Source organism: Pelmatolapia mariae, linkage group LG16_19, assembly GCF_036321145.2.
Source record: "Pelmatolapia mariae isolate MD_Pm_ZW linkage group LG16_19, Pm_UMD_F_2, whole genome shotgun sequence".
In the NCBI taxonomy this organism is placed as follows: domain Eukaryota; kingdom Metazoa; phylum Chordata; class Actinopteri; order Cichliformes; family Cichlidae; genus Pelmatolapia; species Pelmatolapia mariae.
The window spans coordinates 22776462-22796689 of NC_086241.1; the positions used below are offsets into that span (position 1 = coordinate 22776462).

A 20228-nucleotide genomic window follows, 5' to 3' on the forward strand; every position below is an offset into this window, starting at 1 on the left:
AGGGTGTGGGTGTGTGTCTGTTTGTGTGTGTGAGAGGAAGGCGAGGAAGCTTAAGTGCTCCCCCTGCAAGTTTTGGAAATGAAATTCATAATAAGATCATATTAAAGCAGTCAAAGTAATTCCTGTCGTGGATTTAATACGATTTTTAATCAGCCATTTAAAAAAATGCAACTTGTCTTTCATACTGAACCTCGTGCGCCGCTTAAGGCTGGCAGCCATCACTGAGACAAATCAGGAGCAGCGTCCAATGTAGCACATTAGCATTTACGACAATAAATGGGAACCTTCTAATGACATAATGTTTTCAGGTAAGAAGGACTTCAGATACTTGGGATACCACGACAGGGGTTTGAAAACTTTACAACGATACTGCAGTGAGTGATTTACCTGTTTTTGTACAGTTGTTGGATTTCATGTAATATTGTAACTTATTTGTAAATTTTAAGCACATTTGGACTATTTATTTACCCCAAAAGAATTACGTTAACACGCATTTCAAAGCTGTGGACTTTTGTGTTTTTAAAAGGCCTAAAAATAATGAAGCTGTTTGAGCGTCAGGGGGGAGAATTTCGGGATTGCTGAATGTATCAACACCTTGCCACAGCGACCTTGGTTAAGATTGGTTTTTGGTTTTCTTTTCAGATTTCTGCGTCTTTGACTTATTGAATAAAACATCTTACTGATGACTGTTTGTTGTGCAATGAACTCTCTAAACTCTGCAGAGTAAACTGAACATGAAACCCATGAAAACAATGACGTATGTCCCCGGCACAGGACAATGCAACCGCTAAAGCTCATCGGAGGAAAGCCGTCCTCAGTTTTAAATATGTCACTGTGCTTTACCGACTTTGGCAGTGTCCCGATGCTTTTGAGAAAAGTCTCTGCCAAACTACAATAACTAGGTCAAGTCAAGCTGCTTAAACGAAGGCTTAAAGTGAGGTAGATGCAATTTCATAGGGAAAGAGCCTGGTGCACACCATCGAATTTAGGGGGAAAATAGGATGCGGCGTGGTTATACTAAGCTAAAATGAACGCAGTCGTAGCAGTTAACTTTTTTTTTCCATGATCGTTATTGCTCTAAACTGTTTAAGAGGGACATTGATTCAACTGTATGGTCATTTTGAGGCTGCAGGTATTGAACTTTATTGCAATACTCTGACCTAATTAACACAGCCCAACAAACGGGCTTTAAAGGATATTAAAAGAGACTTGAGGCTTTCCCACAGAGTCTGGTTATAATTTGCAGTCTGGGGGTGATGGGGGGAGGGGCGTGGGTGGAGAGGGGGCCCCCACAACTCCTGACCTCAGTAGTTTTCTCTGACCGCCCTGCTGATCCACCGCGCACTCAGAGCGGTCACATTTCCGTCTGCTGGCTCATTTCAGAAGGCAGAGACTCTAAATTCTCCTTATGTTCTGTGTTTTCTTTTTTCTTTTCTTTCTTTCTTTTTTTTAAAGTGGACTGACGATAAGCAGACTTATCTCCTCATAATTAGACCCGCTGCACTGCGCACACACCGACGCGCTCTGGAGCGGCGCTTTGTGTGTCTGCTGTGCGTGTGAGTAATAGCGCTTCCCCAGTGTATGCCTCCCTCTAGCCTATAACCCATTATGTGCAGTCGGGAGGCGGAGGCGAGGGCGAGGCAGGGCGCGGGAGGCAGCGGCACGCACGCTCCATTAGCGGACCCACTGCCGCGCCGCTCTGCCGGTAATTTGCGTAACGAGATTGGAGCGAGCCCAGTCGGTCGGCGCGGTCTCCCCGCGAGTACCAGCCTCCCTTCCCCTATCGTCGCACCGCTTTTTCCGGCCTTGTTTCCGATGCAGCCCGCAGCAGCAGCAGCTGCAGCAGGGGAGGAAAACAGACACACAGAGACCGGGGGATGTGTGTGCGGCGCTTTGACAAATGCGGTTTCCCCTCCGTGTTTTCTCCCCCCTCCCTCCGCACGCTCTCTCTCTCTCTCTCGGTGAAATCTCTCCACAGTTCCGTTTTGAGCTGATAACCAGGCGCCATCATGTGGACGAGCACGGCGTGATAAGATAAAAGAAACGGCCACCTGCCTGCGCCGTTAGCGAGTGTGCAGCGATGCGGGAAGAGCGAGCTTTTGAAAGGACTGGAAGAACATAAGCGAAATTATTTATAGGATGAGATCACTTTTAATGGAAATTTACATTTTTGTTCATTTATTTTATTTTTATTTTACTTTTTAGGGGGTATTTTATTATAACACCATATAGGTGCTTGTCGTCTATTTAGCCTACGTTTAACATGTTGTTACTTTTAATCTGATCTTTTCTCTACTTCTCGTTTAAACCGAGACCCTATACACTGGTCAAATTATGAGCTATCTAGTGAATCAAATATGGATTAGATATAATTTCCCAATTTAAAATGAATATTTTTAGTGAACCAAGTGAGGATTTTTTCGTGTTAGAAGAAGTCTTATGGAAACAACAGGAAATCATGATGCAGAACTGGCTACAATGCTGTGCAAAAGTCTTAAAAGTCAAAAGCAATAAAAACTAAAATAGACTTTATTGTAGTTTTTCTTTTTTGAAGTGGTCTTGAGGAACAGTTCTTTCTGAAGGTATTTCAAAGTTTTTCTTTGGACATTGGCTGCTTTTTCACTCATTTCCAGTGCAGTCATTGCACCTGAGCGTTTTCAAAGGAATGTTTCTTTCCACTTAACACCGACCCATGACTCATTCAAGCTTAAAAAAGACACCCTGAATTGGGATGAACCAGAACAAATTGTAAATCGTACCTTTAGGCATTTTGTTACAAGCAGCATGTCACAAAACAAATAATATCTACAGCAGGCAAACGGTATTTGAAAGTCATGTCACATTAAGAAATTTGGAAAATGTCCAAAAGAAACCTTAGAGATGCACCTTATTCTTCAGTTGTTTACTGAAGACTCATCAGAAACGGTGTCAATGAAAGAGTGGCTGTCAATGTATGTTGCCATTTTCCCAGCAGCATATAAATAAATGAGGGCTGGTTCAAAACTTTTGCACAGTACTGTAAATGAAACAAATTCCCAGTTACGTTTCTGTTGAAGCAAAAATGACCACAGTGCAAACAAAAGTGTTATTCTGTATATTTATTGATAATAAGACCACTGATGGTGACTTAGTCGATAGTAGACGGCATGGTGCAGTTCTTCTATGGGTGTCTAGTGACCCCATGTGTAAGCAGGATGGTATTACAATTTAGTATTTACAGGAAAATATCAGTTCAGAGAAAGGTAAAGTAAGTTTAAGAGTGCTGGAAAACATACATTCACTAAATAAATATACAGTTTCAAAAGCAACAAGCTTTGAAAAGCCACAACCAAATACTGACCAAAACCGAATAACAACAGGATCCACAGAGTCTAGACGCTCGCACTCTCTCGCTTACACGCACGCTCAAGGTTACAGAGATAGTCAGCTACAGAGGAACAAAGTCTCACACGCACACGCATACCGAAAGAGAGATAAAAAACCACTTGGTGAAAGTGTAAACTGAATGCCAACCGAACTCTAATAAATACACAGCTAAACTGCGCGTTACTCTCAACGAAACATCGGCCACAATTCTTTTTTTCAGTGCGGGGTCTTCCTATAAACTATTAAACAAATACAGCACAAAGTGTGGATTCAAAACTGTGACACAACATTTATACTGATTAGCATATTAGAATGAGAAACGGTATGTCATATAAATTACATTTCCGATACATATCTACAGCTGATGATGACGATGATTAAGCATGTTGCATGGCACCACACACAATACAGTAGATGAACACGTGTCTTCCTGCTAAATCTGACATCCTTTGCCGTAGCAGACCGCTGACGTTAGCTCAAACCAGCAGAAAACAATTGGCGACCCTAATGATTCGACATGACACTTGCAAGCTGTAAAGCGCTGCTCTGCGAGCTCTTAACCACTAGAACGAAGCAAAAAGTAAGATGGGTCTCTTTAAAGCTAAAATCTGCCAGTAATTTCTACATTTTCTACATATAATAACACGAACACGAGTACTAAAACATCACTAAAGTGTCAGTATGCGTCATATAAGTGCTTGTTTCCCCTTGCAGGCAACTTTCATCCTGTTTTCCATCTGTTCTCTATATCAGCAACACTCTAAATGCGCTTGCAGAGACTGTGTAAAAGTCTGGCCCTTTTTTTTGTATTTAATTCATATTCAGGTTTACAAGTATGACCCTCAAAAAACCCCAGCTGAAGCACATGTGGCCTTTGATTGCTCCTCAAAGGAAGCTGAAGAGCAGTAACCTTAACGATTACTGATTACTAGAGGTCTAATTCAGAGCCTGAAAAAACCCGGTCACACCGGTATTGAAGCAAAATCAGTACATTTAAATGAACTTGCAGTAGTGAAAAGATGTTTAGTTGATGTTTGCATGTTTTTCTGGGTTTTTTTTTTTTAATTTTAAACTGGATAGTCCAATTTTTTTCTTTAATATTTATCTATAACCCTCCTCTACCAACCAAAAAAATGTAGATACAGTTATTAGACAGCATTCAATGGTATAATCTGTGTTTTGTAGAAACTGATTGAGTTAGCATCTACACTAATCTAAGGAGCTTGGAATGACAAGCATCTGGACGTCTTTAAGTTTCCTTGAAGACGTTTCACCTCTCATCCGAGAAGCTTCTTCACTTTTAAGAGCATCTAGTAGAGAGTCCTATCAGAGTGTCCCCAAGAAGGTCATGGAACCTCTATTGATCCTCTACCTAATCACACGAGCCAAGGTGTGAAAACAGGTGTGGGCCAAGGTTTCAGGTGAACCCACTGTGAAACCTAGGCCCAGGTTGTGAGTGGGCGTTAAGGCGTCTGGGAAGGGATCTCAAAACTGGACTATAGACAGTTGGTGTCGTAAACCACCACCTCTGTTCAAAGCTGGTCGTTCACAGTGGACATAAATTGCTTCCTTAAATCCTCTTTCAAACCGTCGTTCTTCTCTGTCCGACATGTGAACACTGGCATCCTCGAAAGAGTGCCCTCTGTCCTTTAGATGCAGAGATGCCATCTACACTAATATGCTAATTGGCAATTGGTGTGACCAGGCCTTTTAGACTGACCTCAAAGGTGTGACTCGCTGAACGAACTGCATTTCATTCCATGCAAAACTAATGACAGACTGTAAAATGTGCGCAAAGTTGACCGTTATTTTGTAGTTTGGTATTTGTATCCCACACTAAAGTTTCAAAATACAATTAAACCTGTGCCATTCATTTTTAAACTACCTAAATACATTATTTCAGACAAGAAAAATATATCATGCTTTGTCTTAAGGTTAAAATAATCTTTCCCCTTCTTTTTCGGCTTCCTCACTTTTCATATAAACCCAAAACATCCTCCTCAGTGCATGTAATTAATTCACAAAGTGTCACAACCAAAGGAATACACAAGGATGAGCGACAGCAAAGTCAAATGCAACAAATGAACCTATCTAGTAAAAGGATTGCTCTCAAGCTTTAGTAAAGTCATTTAGTACAAACATGTGCAGTGTTTTTTTAAGCATGCTGCAGCCAACTGAGAAACCAAGTTTGAGCCCGCTCATCTACCCGAGACCAACACCGCTGTCCACTCAAGACAACTCTGGTCTACCTGCTTGCCGTGGGCCGTCCTGATCCGAGATATGTGCCGGTGAGCAACTTCTACATCGAGCCGCGATGGAACGTGTGGTATAGAAAGCTGTGGTGCAAGTGAGTCATGGAATGGTGCTTTACAGTAAGATACATTAAGATATTACATTAAGATCACAGGCAGAGAGACGGAGGGACGTAAATTCCAATTCGGATGTTGGGTAGAGTTTCAGGAATTTACTCTGGTCGTGTGTCAAGAGTCTTCGTCTCTAATTCTCTTCAACTCCCTCTCTGAAAGATAAAGAAGAGTTCACGCTGTAGGATAGAGAGAACAACATTTTTCTTTAAACTTATTTGGAGAGGTGATCTTTGGTTTTTAATGGCTCTTACCTGCCACCTCACATCAGCTACACCATCTCATACTGATTGGCTGTGATGATCCTGGACAGACAGCAGGCCAGCAGCATGCCAATCAGCTGAAAGACAGAAAAATCGGTGCGTTGAGGATTTATTTATACACCAAACACCAAACACGCACGCCGTCACCTGCAAAAACCTCAACTCCTACCTGTGAGAACGCAATCCCAAACGTCACTCCTGCGATAATGGCCATGTTGGTCTCCATGAAAGAAGTGACCAACTCGAAGCAGCCCTGAAACACAGGGGGCAGGTTAGTCCGCAGAGGGTACGGGGACATGTTATATGAGCAAATCAAAGGCAAGAAGGGTATGTGGGAACGTATCTGAGGCAGGTGTTAGTATATGGAGAAGGCAGGGATTTGAAAAGGCACGTGAGGACGTCTGATGTAAACACGGCTACCTTCTAACCTGTGAGATTTATCGACTATCTGACAGCAGACAAATGAGAAGCAGGAAAACAGAATACAAAAACTGACCTGGTGGTACACCTTGCTCGGGGCTACAGTCGCGTTGCGAAGGTCTTGTGGGTGGCAGTCAGAGGAGTTGAAGCAGCAGCTGGCAGGAATGCCATTTGAGGGATAATAAACGCTCTCAATCCAACTCGTGTAGTTATAAACACCACAGCAACGCAGCTGAAGAGAGGCGGAAACAGAGAAAGATCAGAATTATCCGTCGATAAATCCACATTGAAGAAGTACATCTTTAACGGCGAGTCAAACGGCGAGTTTCCTTTGTTCAACAATTTCCCACATCTTCTTATGTACATCAACCATTCACACCTACACCCACTTCAGTGTAACCAATTAGCCTAGCAAGCATTTTTTTGGACTGTGGGAGGAAGCCAGAATACCCACCCTGACACAGGAAGAACATACACACTGTAATGTTGTAAGACAATGGGTGTTAACCACCACACCACCACGCAGCGCAGTGTCATTTCGTTTTCAGCAAACGTTGCTTAAAAAGGAGTGAATTCAGCATCTGTTCAGCATCAGACCGACACACTTCAAACGCATGAGCCGTGTATGGCAGCTAAGCAACAGTGCCCATTGTTAATAGTCTTATGCCTGATTTAGACACTTTGTAAATCTTTCTAGAAAGATTTATCGGTCTACAGGAAATTAATTTCTCACTGCATGACATCCACTAACTGGGGTGGCAACGGTTTGACCCTCGGTTCTTTGAAGCCAGGCAAATGTGGGTTGTGCTGTAAAGGGCTTCGAGTCATGGATCTGATTATAATGTGATGTGGCTTTTTGTGCACAAACAGTGCTTAAAAGACAATCGTTTCATTGGCTTTGTTGGCAATAAGAAAAATAAAACGTGTACTGACATCTGTGAACCTTTAGCTTTAGTCACGTGTTTTGATTTTCTGCTGTTGGATTCTTTAGCTGTTCATTCATTCTTTATTAGCTTATGCTAAGACCATTTTTTTCATATCCTCTCTCTCTTTCTCATCCCATCTCTTGCTTCTTTCCTGCTCCAAACACATCACATCAGCTGGCAGAGGGTGTTCTTTCCACAGTTAAATCAATCTGATTTTGCCACAGTCCCTATGTGCGAGCCAATCATTTCAGTCCTGTCAAGATTTTTTAAAACTGTTCCTTCCCCTGCTGCTGTCAGCTGTCATTGCAGTGTCAAATCGATGTAAGCCTCCTCCACCCTCTTTAACTCCACTGCCTGTGGGTCTCATGAGTAGTCCTACCCTACCCCCCAGAACTCCACAATCATCCTTAACCCTTTGCTCCACTGTCATAAGCATCTGTAGACTCCAACGGTGGCGGTGGAGAAAAATACCACTTTAAAGTGACGATGTCTCATTTATTTAATCTTGAGGATGAGGGCTCACCTTGTGCTGCAAGTTATCGACGGCACGGCTCGCCTCATCCTCGGCATTGTAGTGCTTCACCGCTTCAGTGTACGTTCTGCGGAAGGTTCCCTTGATCTGCGGTTTAGGGACGATCGGAAGCACAGGCATTAACAGAGAAAGGCTGTTTACTGAGCTACAGTCTTAAAAAAGAAAGAAAATTGGTACATGCATACTGACCTCGTGGCGAAACACAAATCCAGAGATGCCCGCCACTAACTCAGCAAGGAAGACGAGTGACAGAAACATGGCATACTGCAGCGAGGGAAGGGAAGGAGGAGGGAGATTTGCATAGTTAGTGTGAAAACCCTCTGCTTTAGATGAATATCATTTGCCTATGGTTGTACTACTACACAACACACACACACACACACACACACACACACACACACACACACACACACACACACTCCAACACATTTACTTGACTGTCATTAATGGAACAAAGTGCCCTGCAGCTACCCCTCTGTGGGATAGCGGTCAACCATTATTCCCTGTATAATGTGACCTGAAGCTAATTAATCAGCATCGACACCATTCACTGCAACATAACACCCCCTCCACCCTCCCCCTCCTCCTCCAACAGCCTCTCACCAGCTTCAGCATCCATGGGCTTCCTCTGCAGGTGGCGAAGCAGCCAAACAGCCCGAAAACAATGATGACTGTCCCGGTGCCGATGAGGACGTACGGGGCGTTGGTGGAGTTGTCGGCTATCAGAGAGATGTACGGGCCCAACATCAGCTTCCCCCATACTCCCACCGCCAGCAGGATAGCTCCTGTTATCTAAAGGGTGGAGGTTGTGAGCGAGACAGATGTTAAACAGAGAAGCACGGACAACAAGAATGAAATTTGCGGAGCAGGCCTTTATTGCTGCACCTCTGCGATATTATGGTTTACAAAAAGTTGTGTTTTAGCGCCACAGCGACAGGGGGGAGGAGGAAGGGGATCAATACGGAACAAGAAAGCAGTGCAATTAGAGTAAGGAGGAGGAGACGGGAGACCGAAGACACAAATTTATCTAGAGTACAGGATGGCGATCACCTGCTTTACTCCTGCACACACACACACACACACACACACACACACACACACACACACACACACACACACACACACACACAGAGGAAGAGAGAAAAGGGAAGAGGACAAATCAAAGAAGCTCTTTGATCCGAGGCGAGACGCTTCCTCCTGTTGCGCCTCTCTTAGCATTTCAAATGAAGGCTACGGATAAAAGAGCGTGTTGTACGAGGCAGCTGAAGCGGCGTGTGTCTCAGCTGGGTATGTCTTGCTGGCATCAGAAAGAGAGCGGGGTGTGGAACGGCTGCTGATGAGCTGACTCCAGCGAGGGCCAACTCATCATCCTAACCTCCTTTCTTCCAAGAGGAGGCTGTTCGCCGTCCTGCTGCCAAGGCCCTCTGACTGGAGGGGGAGCAGCCTGTACAAAATGTCTCTGTGCAGCCTGAAACCTTTAAAGCTAATGAGAGAAATACACTCGGCTCTCTGCGGTTCCCTCTTAGCTATTAGTCACTGATGCAGAAGCGAAACAGAAATGATTAACAGCAATACGGAAACCGGGGCTGCCTGTAAATTCAGAAAAGCCTCCGCAGGTTAATGGTGGTGTTAACAACATTTACACTTTGCCCCCTTGGCAGGGTGCACACACAATGCCTTGACAAAGGTCTTTCACCATGACTAATAGGCAGCCTGTGCTTTGACTGAGCTGCTTTGTTCTGACTTGTTTGTTTGCAGGTTTTGAGCAAACCTTAGGTGTCCTTTTGACCTGTAGCTTCAGAATATAATAATAAAATGCAGTTGCGGAGTAAAATGGCTCAACGTAATTGTTGCTCATGCAAAAATGCGCTTATGAATTTTCCTATCAGCATCATGGCACGCCCAGACAATGAGGTCAGCTACGGCCTACGGCGAGGCAAAGCACTTTAACTGAACTAGTGCTGTATCTTCAAATTCCTTGTTTGAGGCTGTAAAAATAATTTGCATGAGTGATTCATCCATTAACCCCCGGGACAGACTGCCGACCTGTCCAGGGTGTACCCCGCCTCTCGCACCGTGACAGCTGAGATAGACTCCACGCATCCACGACCCTGAATTGGATAAGTGTGAGAAAAATGGACGGCTGGATGGTTCTACCTATTAAGTGTTCGATGCATCATGCAGCAGCATCGGGTCTGACAATGACTTTTTCAGCACTTTACTCCGTGCATGCACATAAGTTGACTTGTGCTGTCTTTAAATCATTTGCACTGTAACAACACACAAAGCACTACAAATTGACATATTGTAACTTTAAAGTTGATCTCAGTACAAACATGGGGCAAGAACTGATGAATGATTAATTCAGTTTCTCACTCTGTTTTGGTCTCTATCAAATAGCTGTCTTGTTATCTGCTCTACAATATTAACCACTGAGCTGCATAATTTATCTAACCCCAGTTTGATGGCGAGCATGTAGTGAAATGTAGTGCAATCACAGCTTTTTTGGCTGATACCAGTCTCACAGATTTGGAAAGAAGGTTGCTGAAAGCAGTGAGACTAAACCAAACTGTTAAAGTCACAAAACAAAAAGCTAAAAGACGCTAAAGAGCTGCAGAATCTCTGTGGCTTCATCACTACAACTCATATTATATGTACTCATCCAATTATTAGTAACAGAGTAATGCTCATATGTATAATCAGTTGTAAGTAGGCAAGGAAAAAGACTTTTGGCACCAGAAGCCTTCTGGTTTCCATCTGTGTGTGCTTATAGTTCTATTGACTATATTATGTAAATTATATTATGTTCGAGCAGGCTTGCAGGTAAACAGTCCATCTGGAGAGCAAAAGCAGGATGGCATTTGACAACTATGATCATTTTTTTTGAAACACCTTTAAACAGAAATCTTTTACAGTCATTTAATCTTGACTAAATAATAAAATTAAGCACATTTTTAGGCAACTTTCTGTGACATATGCATGGCTGTCTCTCGCCCTTATGAACTTAAATGGAACACTCTACAAATGAGAGACTTCAGAGCAGAGATGTCAAACTCATTTTCAATTGTACAGCCCACTTTGACCTTAAGTGGACCGGACAAGTGAAACTCCCACTTTTTGTCAATGTAAAGACGTTTAGCTACACATTTAATCGCTGAGATATCTAAATGTAAGATAAAGAAGTATAATTCCAACAGCACATGTCAGTTTGTTTACATGATAAATGTGTAAGATTACAGAAAAAAGTTCTGGTAACTCACTATCCAGTTTCGTTGATTTTTGTTCTTTGTTTTTCTTGATTGATGAACATTTTCTTCTTTTTCTTAACAGAAATCTCTATAATAAACAGTGAAAAACAGTCATTTAACTGTTTATCTATTACTTCGCTGCTTTGGTGCCTTATGAATGGCTGTGGGGGAGGTCTTTATCAGAGGAACAAGCGGTAAAACTTGTAATTTTTGTAAAGTACAAAAATTTATGTTCGCCATCATATTTTCAGTCATCCAGTGGACCAGATTGGAGTCTTTGCATGGCCGATTCTGGGCCCTGGGCCGTATGTTTGACACGCCTGCTTTAGACCATCAGCAAAAAATGATCGATTCGCCTACCTCTGTAATGCGATAATAATCGACGCAATTACATTTCTGTTGAGAGACTGTTTTTGGACACTTCATAGATGGACGCTTCAAATTAAATAATTGACAAAGAAATGCACTTCATCACTTCACTGATGCAAAAATCATTTAAAAAATCCAATAGTGCCATAAAGCAGCTGTGGACAGTGATTTGCAACATTACCCCCTGAAAGCCAATACAGCGGAGAGAACATTTCTGGTTCATAAAATGTATTTTTTTCTCCTCCGCACTCTCAATTTAAATCTATACTGGAAAACCAGAGGACACTGAAAGTATTCAGATAACACAATGTGATATAAAGAAAGATATATCGGCTTCGAAATGTGGAAGAAGAGAAAAAAAGCAGCATTTTTAAGAGGCTCCACAGATGCAAAAGTTGAAACACTATGACTAAATGGGATAGGTCTGCTATTACACTGTCATTTCACTCAACCCTCTTGTACAAAGTGTTGGCGAAATTGATGCAACTTAACATATGTAAGCAAGCTGTTTTTTTCAGTTCCCTGCTCAGCTGAACTGAAGGACTGCGGGCTGATGATTAGCTTCTTTAGTAATGATAGCTACTCTTTCTATTAACAGTGAATCTAATAGCCAGAGCAGACTGTCATTCCGGAGAACAGTCCTCTTGATGACGATCTACTCACTGTTTATGGCCTACGCCATCAGCGACAAAATGTCTCTCCTCAAAAGAGTTGCTGCCGCTGCATACCAATAAATGATCATCTTGTCACTGCTAAAGTGCTAATTTTAAAGTCAACTGGGAAATCAAGTCCGAGAAGCATGGGGCAAAATCATCTCGACTTCACTTCTGCTGCTGAATTTCAAACACCTCTGCCTCCTCCTCCTTCTCCACCCCCCTCCACCCACCCACCCTCGGGCGTTTTGTTTGAAATTCAATGCCCGACTGGCCACCCTGGTTCCAGCACAGAGTTTAAAACAGGTCACCCTCCTCCCTCCTCCTCCTCCTCCCTTCATCAGCCCCATAAAGAAACAGAAGGTGCAATGACAAAATATATGACTCCACCACCTGCTCTGCGTTCCCCAGCCCAGTATGTGCACACCCATGTATGTGTGTGTGTGTCTCTGAAGTATGGCGATACAGTTCTTCCCACTTATGACATTATTTGCCACGAGAAACCCATAGAAACACTTCTCCTGCACTAAACGTGGTGCCAGCGCTCTCTCCGAGCTCTGCCCTAAGGGGCTGAGGACACCCAGTGAGCTGTGAGACTCTTCTGCACTTTTGGCGCACGAAGCATGAAACCTGAAGCTGTTGATGTAAGGGAGTGCTAAAAGACCATCCAATCCAGACTAAATATAAAAGTTCACACGCGTGACACCGGTGCATGTCTACAATGTAGGAAGACACACAGCACAACTCTTCTATTCAAGAGTTTTTCGACTACAGATCCTAACTCGAAGGGCTGATCTCAGCTTTAACGTTCTACAAAGTTAGGGTTAATTCAGTTAGGATTTATTCAGGTTTTGCTCAAAGGAAAGTATTGAAGCTTTTGTTTTTTTTAGCTTTCTAGGGTGAATGTTCAGGGTGAGTGCAGAGGGGAGCTTTTAGATCATTTCCCCCTGGCTATATCTGGCTGCTACCAAAAAGACAGACAGGAATAAGTCTGTAATGCACAATTATGGCTAAAAAAAATCAGTCACACAGTACTGTGTTCAGTGCTGCCTTATGTTTATACTGTTCCCTGCATGATCATATTTGAAGACTGGGCTGATAATCAAAAGGTAAACAGAGGCAAATCCAAAGCACTGCAAATCAAACAGAGATAGCATTTCACTCCTCACTTCACGGATTAATCGCAAACTAATTTATCTCAAAATTTGGTTTTAGCGATTCCTTGAGTGATCTGCCGTATCAAATCCTCGGGAAAAGTAGTATAAGGAGCGTTAAATACAACTGAGCAGAATCTATTTTTTTTGTATTATTTTCGAATCGGAAAAAGAATTTGCTGCTTAACACCCTAGTAAAAAAAGAGCTGGCAGAAATATTGATTGTGCACTACAAATTTAAGGCTTTTGTAGCGCTGTGTTGGTTTGCATAATTTGTATTTGCGCTTTCATTATTAAGCGTGTAAAATATTCAAACAAAAGAAGGTGGGCCATGCACAGGGGGAGGATGTCCGCACACAGAAACATGCATATTCCTAAAATATAGGACTTAACAAAAACATATGGCACTTTATAAAGATGTCAAGTAAACATGATGGACATTTTTCATCATTTATATATTTATATATATATTTATAATATGCTAGGAAAATGGGAAAAAGAGTAGGAGCAGTGATGTTTTGAAACATGCTCAAACATACATAGAAACACAGAATATAAGCCAAACAGAGTTTGTACAACTCTAACAAGCTTGAATTTCAGTATTTGTTATGACAACCTTTATGCTTCAACACAGCCTGACCTCTCTTAGATATGTTTTCTTGTTATTTCTTGTTGAGGCCCGGGCTCTGGGGAGGCCCATCCATGACAAGATCTCTAACAACACTGGCGAAAAAGCCAAAACCAAACCATGACAGAACCTCCGCTGTGTTTCACAGATGGCTGTAGACACTCATTGTTTTGTACATATTGTCCATGATCTTCACCAAAAATTTCACATTTTTATTTATTGTTCTATAAGATGTGTTGCCACTGATTTTTAGTCTAGTTCCTGATAGCCTTTTAGGCATTTTTCATGGATTCATTAATAAATAAATGGTAATAAATCAAGTGCTTTTGCAAAAAAATTACTTTTAACAAAGTGAGTTAGATGCCTTTTATTATAGTTGAATGACTCATTGGTAATTATTTTGTGGCTTAACAATCAAAAATCAGTGTCCAGTGACAAACTTTGAAAGACCTTCAGGAAGTCATTTTTTAAAAAATGACAAGAAGGTCTGGCTGCTCAGAAAAAAAAAGAAAGAAAGAAAGAAAGAAGAGATGGCTCAAGACTTTTGCACAGCACTGTATCATACAACACAACAGCACAAACCCAAAGGACAACCCTAAAATTACAACTCTTCTGCATAGCCAGCAACTGAAATTGGAAAAATAAAAAAAACCTAAAACAATTATGTAGTCGATATATTATTGACTGATGTATATTGAAACACATTTGAATGATATTTCAATATAAATTAAATATCTTGTTCTGTCTTCTTCAGTGGGAGGATTTAATGAATTTCCCTGTTTATGTTATATTAAACTGAATATTTTGAGTTTATGGACTCTTGGGCAGACAAAAAATACTCTTTTTCTAAGTGTTTGCTACATAAAACAATAATTTGGAGTAATTGCTTATTGCATCACCGCTTTCAGCAAAGTGCTGGATATTTACATCCTTTCACCACAACAAAACACGGAGTCAACAAAACTAATAAGCAGTATCTGCATTAACGTCACATTTAAAGTTAGCAGGTATTTACTGCTAACAGGACTGCTGTATTTCAATATGACACTGCCACTGTGTATTTACAATCCACTATTTCAGATAGAAATACTATCCTGTTGACTACACTGCACTTATATTTGTTATGCAGCTCTACAGATTATGATTTAAAAGCTGACAAAGCGCATATAAAACACACACAACAGTTTTTATGTGGTTAGTTAAACCACATAAATCTACATTTAAATGAGTGAAACTAGTTCTGCTGCTGCGAACAGCAATACTGAAATACAGCAATAATTATGAAGTAGCGGTAAAACAATGTGAAGCTGATAGAGCTTACAGACCTTTTACTTTTCTACGCTCATTTTTGCCCTGCAGTGGAGTATTTCACAGCACTACATGATGTGCGAGGAAGGCTACAATGCCAAAATATGTCATCACAAGCAAGACACAAGCAAGACTGTAAAAAATAGGGATAAGGAAAAGAATCGATACAGCATAGTACAGAATAAATTAAAACACGTCTCGTTTGACAGGAGGCAATCTTTCTGCAAGCAGTCGCAGTCTGACTCAGACTGACTGCATTTAATCTCAAACTGCTGTCTAATTTATAAATGCAGACAGGTTCCCAACATGCTACCATCAGTCTGAATGACTCTTTATCAATTAGTGCAATTCGAAGGGTTTCGACACAACTTGGTGCCACTGGTTGTATTCTGGTTACATTCCTGTAGAACAGAAAGGTTGGTGAGCACAAATGTAATAGTTAAATGTGAGTTTATGTCTATGCAGACAGCAACGGATGTGTGATTTTTGATCATTTATCATCGGTAAACTCTGTATTATCAGAAACAGATTGCATCTCATTGCTAACTTGAGCCCCTGATGCTGTCTTACAACATTTATTCCAGGTTTTAGTCAGAGTGTTGACAATATCATTTTGAAGACAAAAAAAACAAGAAGTGAGATAACGTTATCTTATTGGATAAAACAGATCCTGAGTGTTTAACTTTGAGGACCTTATTTGCTATCGTAAAATCGCAATATTTAATATCATAAACCCTGAATCAACCCTTAGTTATCCTCTAATGGACTTATGCTGCTGGGGATTTCCATGATGCACTGAGTGTTTGTCTTTCTCTCACCAAGTGTTTATGCACCACTCTGCAATTAATTATGAGATATTATTAATCTCTGGCTATCTTCCACAGCACGTCCTCTGTCTTGTCTCCCTACCCTCACCCCCAACTGGTCGTGGCAGATGGCTGCTCCACCCTGAGGCTGGTTATGGTGGAGGGTTTCTTCTTGTTAAAAGGGAGTTTTTTCTTCCCACTGTTGCCAAATCTCTTGCTCACAGGGGGGCGTCTGATTGTTGGGGGTTTCCCTGTATTACTGTACGGCCTTTACCTTTACATAAATAAAATTAACATCAAAAAATGTAAAAAATAAAATTTTAAAAATCACAATATGGTAGAGTGAAGTGTTGTGACGATTTATAGCGGGATGTCTGGTGAGTGCCACCTTTAGTAATAAGTAATTAGTACATAATGCACTCGTTTTAAATTTGATGCCTTCACGCATTGATATGAATCAGCTAATCGCACTGATTTATCCATATTTTTGGTAGTTTATTCATAATTTGTAGTCTTTTATGTAACGTTTAAGTCTGGAGCGCAACAGAGTAGCATCATGTGCACTTGTTTCTGACGATGAAGTAAAAATAAATTCCACCACTGAGGCTACACCGACGGTGCAAGGGCCCTTTAAGAATCTATACCAGCGACCCCGAAATCTATAGTATGTGGCCGGGGAAAATGGGCTCTAACCAGGGCCTCACTGCACAGACCAGGCCCTTAACGCCGGAGTTAAACCATCGCAGTGATGTTAACATCATCCACCTCGCTAACTGATACCAACCATGATGCTATATGTGATATAAGCTACGCACTGACGCCCAGCAGCCAAAACGGGCTGTGTGTAACCTTAACCCCGTTACATAGCCCGCTAGTAGATAACAAATGTCCCACAGACGCCGAAATAGGCGGCTTAATTTCACCTGTGTGGATTATTATCAAAATTGAGCGTTTATTCAAACGACGGAATGGATCCGTCGATGATGCTGGCACTGTCCACTCCTTCATCGCGCACAACAAAAACAGAGCAGCGGCGGATTGAGATGGACTGACATCTTCCTCCGCAGGGTATTTCTTTTGTGTTTAAGAGGATAGAAAAAGGCTACCTACCCAAAATACGAACGAGTAGACGATGAGGAGAGTTTTAAGGCAGGTGATGACCGGTTTGGTCTCCATTGTGGATCTACGCTGGACCCGCTGTGGTAAAAAATTAACGGGAGCGGAAAAAAACAGAAACGTCTCCTGCGAGCTGTCGCGTTGCGCCCCTGCTCTGATGCAGCCGCACGGCGTCACTAGACCTGCTCACAGCTCTCACATCATGATCACTGCTCTTTTTCATTTAGCATCAAACAGCAGCATCGATTACTGCATGAGGCCAACAGTTTTTAATAATGCTGAATTTCCTCAGTGGCGGAAGAAAAATATAGATCCAGGTGACTCCAGTAAAAGCTTCTTAAACTGAGTGAAAATAACAAATACTCCATTAATAGTCAAAATTTACACTCCAAAGGTTATTCAGGTAAAGTGAGTACCATGCATTGGTGTGTTGTTAAGTTTGCTGACTTACAAAGAAATGAACAGTCTCTAATTTTTATGGAGAGACAGAATATCAACCAAAAAATCCAGAAAAAAAGAAACCACATTATACAAAAGTTAGAAATTGATTTTTATTTAATCCCCGAGCAAAACATGACTTAGTACTTGGTGGAAAAACTCTTGTTGCTAAGTACAGTAGTAAGATGTTTATTGTAGTAGTTGATCACCAAGTTTGCACATGTCTCAGTAGGGATTTTGTCTCACTCCCCTATTAAGGAAACTCTAAATCCTTTAGATTTCTTGAGTGCTGCTTGGCAACTTAAAGCTTCAGCCCCCTCCACAGATTTTCTGTAGGATTGTGGTCTGGAGACTGGAGACTGTGCTTCTAACCAGTCCTCTTTCTCTTGCTGGAAGAACCATGACCCATCTTTAGTGTTCTGTATGAAGGAAGGGAGTTTTTGTCCAATGTTTTATGGTACATGGCCCCATCCAGTGTGATGGGGACCCTGTACCCTTAACAGAAAAAATAGCCCCAACGTCCCAAACACAGCAGGCCCATTTGATGCCTAAGAGATCGATTTTAGTTTCATCTGACCACAACACTTTCTCCCAAGCCTTGTCTAAATCACTCAGCTGTTCACTGGAAACTTTGCGGTTGCTACAAGATTTCAATCCATTATGCTGTAGTGCGTTACCAATGGTGTTCGTGGTGACTGTGGTTCCAGCTACCTTCAGATCATTAACAAACTCCTCCAGTGTAGTTTTCAGGTGATCTGGCACTCTTTTAATAAGGCAAGATTTTGCATGGAGCTCTAGACCAAGTGAGATTGATCGTTTTAGATCTCTTCCATTTCCAAATAATCACACCAATAGTTGTTACCTTCTCACCAAGTTTCTTGATGGTGGTCCTGTAGCAAATTCGAGCCTTGCACAGCTCTACAATCCTGTTACTAACATCCTTTGACAGCTCTTTGGCCATGCTTGTGGTGGTGGAGAGATTGGAAGGGAAAAATTGAGATAGAATGAGACAGAATAATACAAAATGTGAGTACAAAAGTACTCATGTTTTGCACTCAAAAGTGCAAAATTTCCTAGAAGCTTAAAAAAAAAAATGTTGGTATATTATAATTACAACTGAAAATGTAGAAGTTCCTAGAACCCTTAGATTTTTAGTTTTTCCAAATCATCTGTGGGGCTTTAACAGCAGTACAAGCCCCCACTGCATAACAAATACTAAATGGTATGTTACCTGAGGTGAAGAAGCTCAGTGGGTCACTCAAAGCTACAAGGCTATTAGAAAAGGATTCCAAGTTCACAAGACCACTGCGCATTCCTTCATAAAGAAGTTCAAGAGCACTCCAACTATGTCAAGGTTGTAATCCCAAAGTGTCCTCAGCCTTGGCGCAAAAAGGTTGTGCTAGTCAGCAGTAATCCAAGAATGACCTTCAAGGCCATCTTGGAGACTTGTCAGCCTGAACCAGAAAGAGACTGCAGTGCACCTGTTTAGCTTTTGGAAAGCAGCGCTTAGAGTAGGGTGAAGCTTTCTAGTCATCCAGTTTGTGATCTGGCAAAACAAAACTTGAGCTGTTTGGCCACATGGTAGCAGTCTTTATATAGAGGAAAGGAGTGCATGCAATTCAATTTTGCTTCCTTTAGTACAGGCACAGGATCACGAAAAATGTGGGCTAGATTCTTGATCCTTGATGAGAACATAAAACAATCGGCCTCTTATTTGAGTTTACGCTGTAACTGTATCTCAGACACAAGGCCAAAGATATCCAGAAATAGTTCACCAATAATCATATGAAGGTTCTTGAGTGGCCTATGCTGAAAAATGAATGGCCTAAGATACTGAAAGACACAAGAAACTACAAGAAAATACATCCCTTAAACAATATTTTATTGATTATTAAAATGGGAATGGTTGATTATTAAAGCTAACATTTTGTGCACTTTGGCAGAAAAACTTGGTAAAAATTTGAGTTTTCAGTCACTGGTGTTGGAGATCTTGTCAAAATGAATTGAATTATGAACACAGAAAAGTACCATGAGGTTTTGATCACACATCCAATACCATCTGGGGAAAGCATCTAATTGGCAATAGCTTCATTTTTCAGCAACACACTGCCAATGAAAAGCATCTCTTGGATAGAAAAACACACAGTGGAACACTATCAGCCATGCATTGGTCTCCCCAGACCCTGGATTTCAACATTGTTGAAGCAGTGTGGGATCATCTTGAAAAAAAAAAACAGAAAAAAAGGCAGGCAACATAAAGAAGAATGCAAGAATGCTTTGAATGTCCTTCAAGAAGCCTGGAGAACTATTCATATAGACTCCTATAGGAGCTTGCTTCAGTGAGTTCAACAGTGTCCTAAAGATAAAGGTGGTCACACGAAATATTGTACAAACTCTGTTCTTGCCTTATGTTCTTTACTACCATGTATATCTGCACGTTTCAAAACATCACTGTCCCAACTGCCAATTTTTCTGGCAAAATATAATGACATGAGGCATGTCTCAAGATTCTTGCACAGTACTATATATAGTGTGGAAATATTATAAAAAACTTGTGTAATCATATATTAAACAGATACCTTCAGGGAGCTCTCCAGCTGCATGGGTACAGTCCTTTCAGACAAATATAGATGCACCC

The 20228-nt window shown here is 41.4% G+C and overlaps 1 protein-coding gene across 1 annotated transcript; it reads right to left on the reverse strand.

Moving 5' to 3' along the window:
• Window positions 1-3083: 3083 nt before the first annotated feature.
• On the reverse strand, window positions 3084-17311 carry tspan7 (tetraspanin 7). The gene is made up of 8 exons (XM_063498745.1): window positions 17147-17311; window positions 8474-8662; window positions 8060-8134; window positions 7862-7957; window positions 6489-6644; window positions 6162-6245; window positions 5984-6069; window positions 3084-5884 (listed from the first exon to the last, which is right to left on the reverse strand). Exons 1-7 carry the CDS (start codon window positions 17210-17212, stop codon window positions 6001-6003), a joined length of 735 nt encoding a protein of 244 aa, XP_063354815.1. The 5' UTR covers window positions 17213-17311; the 3' UTR covers window positions 3084-5884; window positions 5984-6000.
• Between the last annotated feature and the right edge of the window lie 2917 nt (window positions 17312-20228).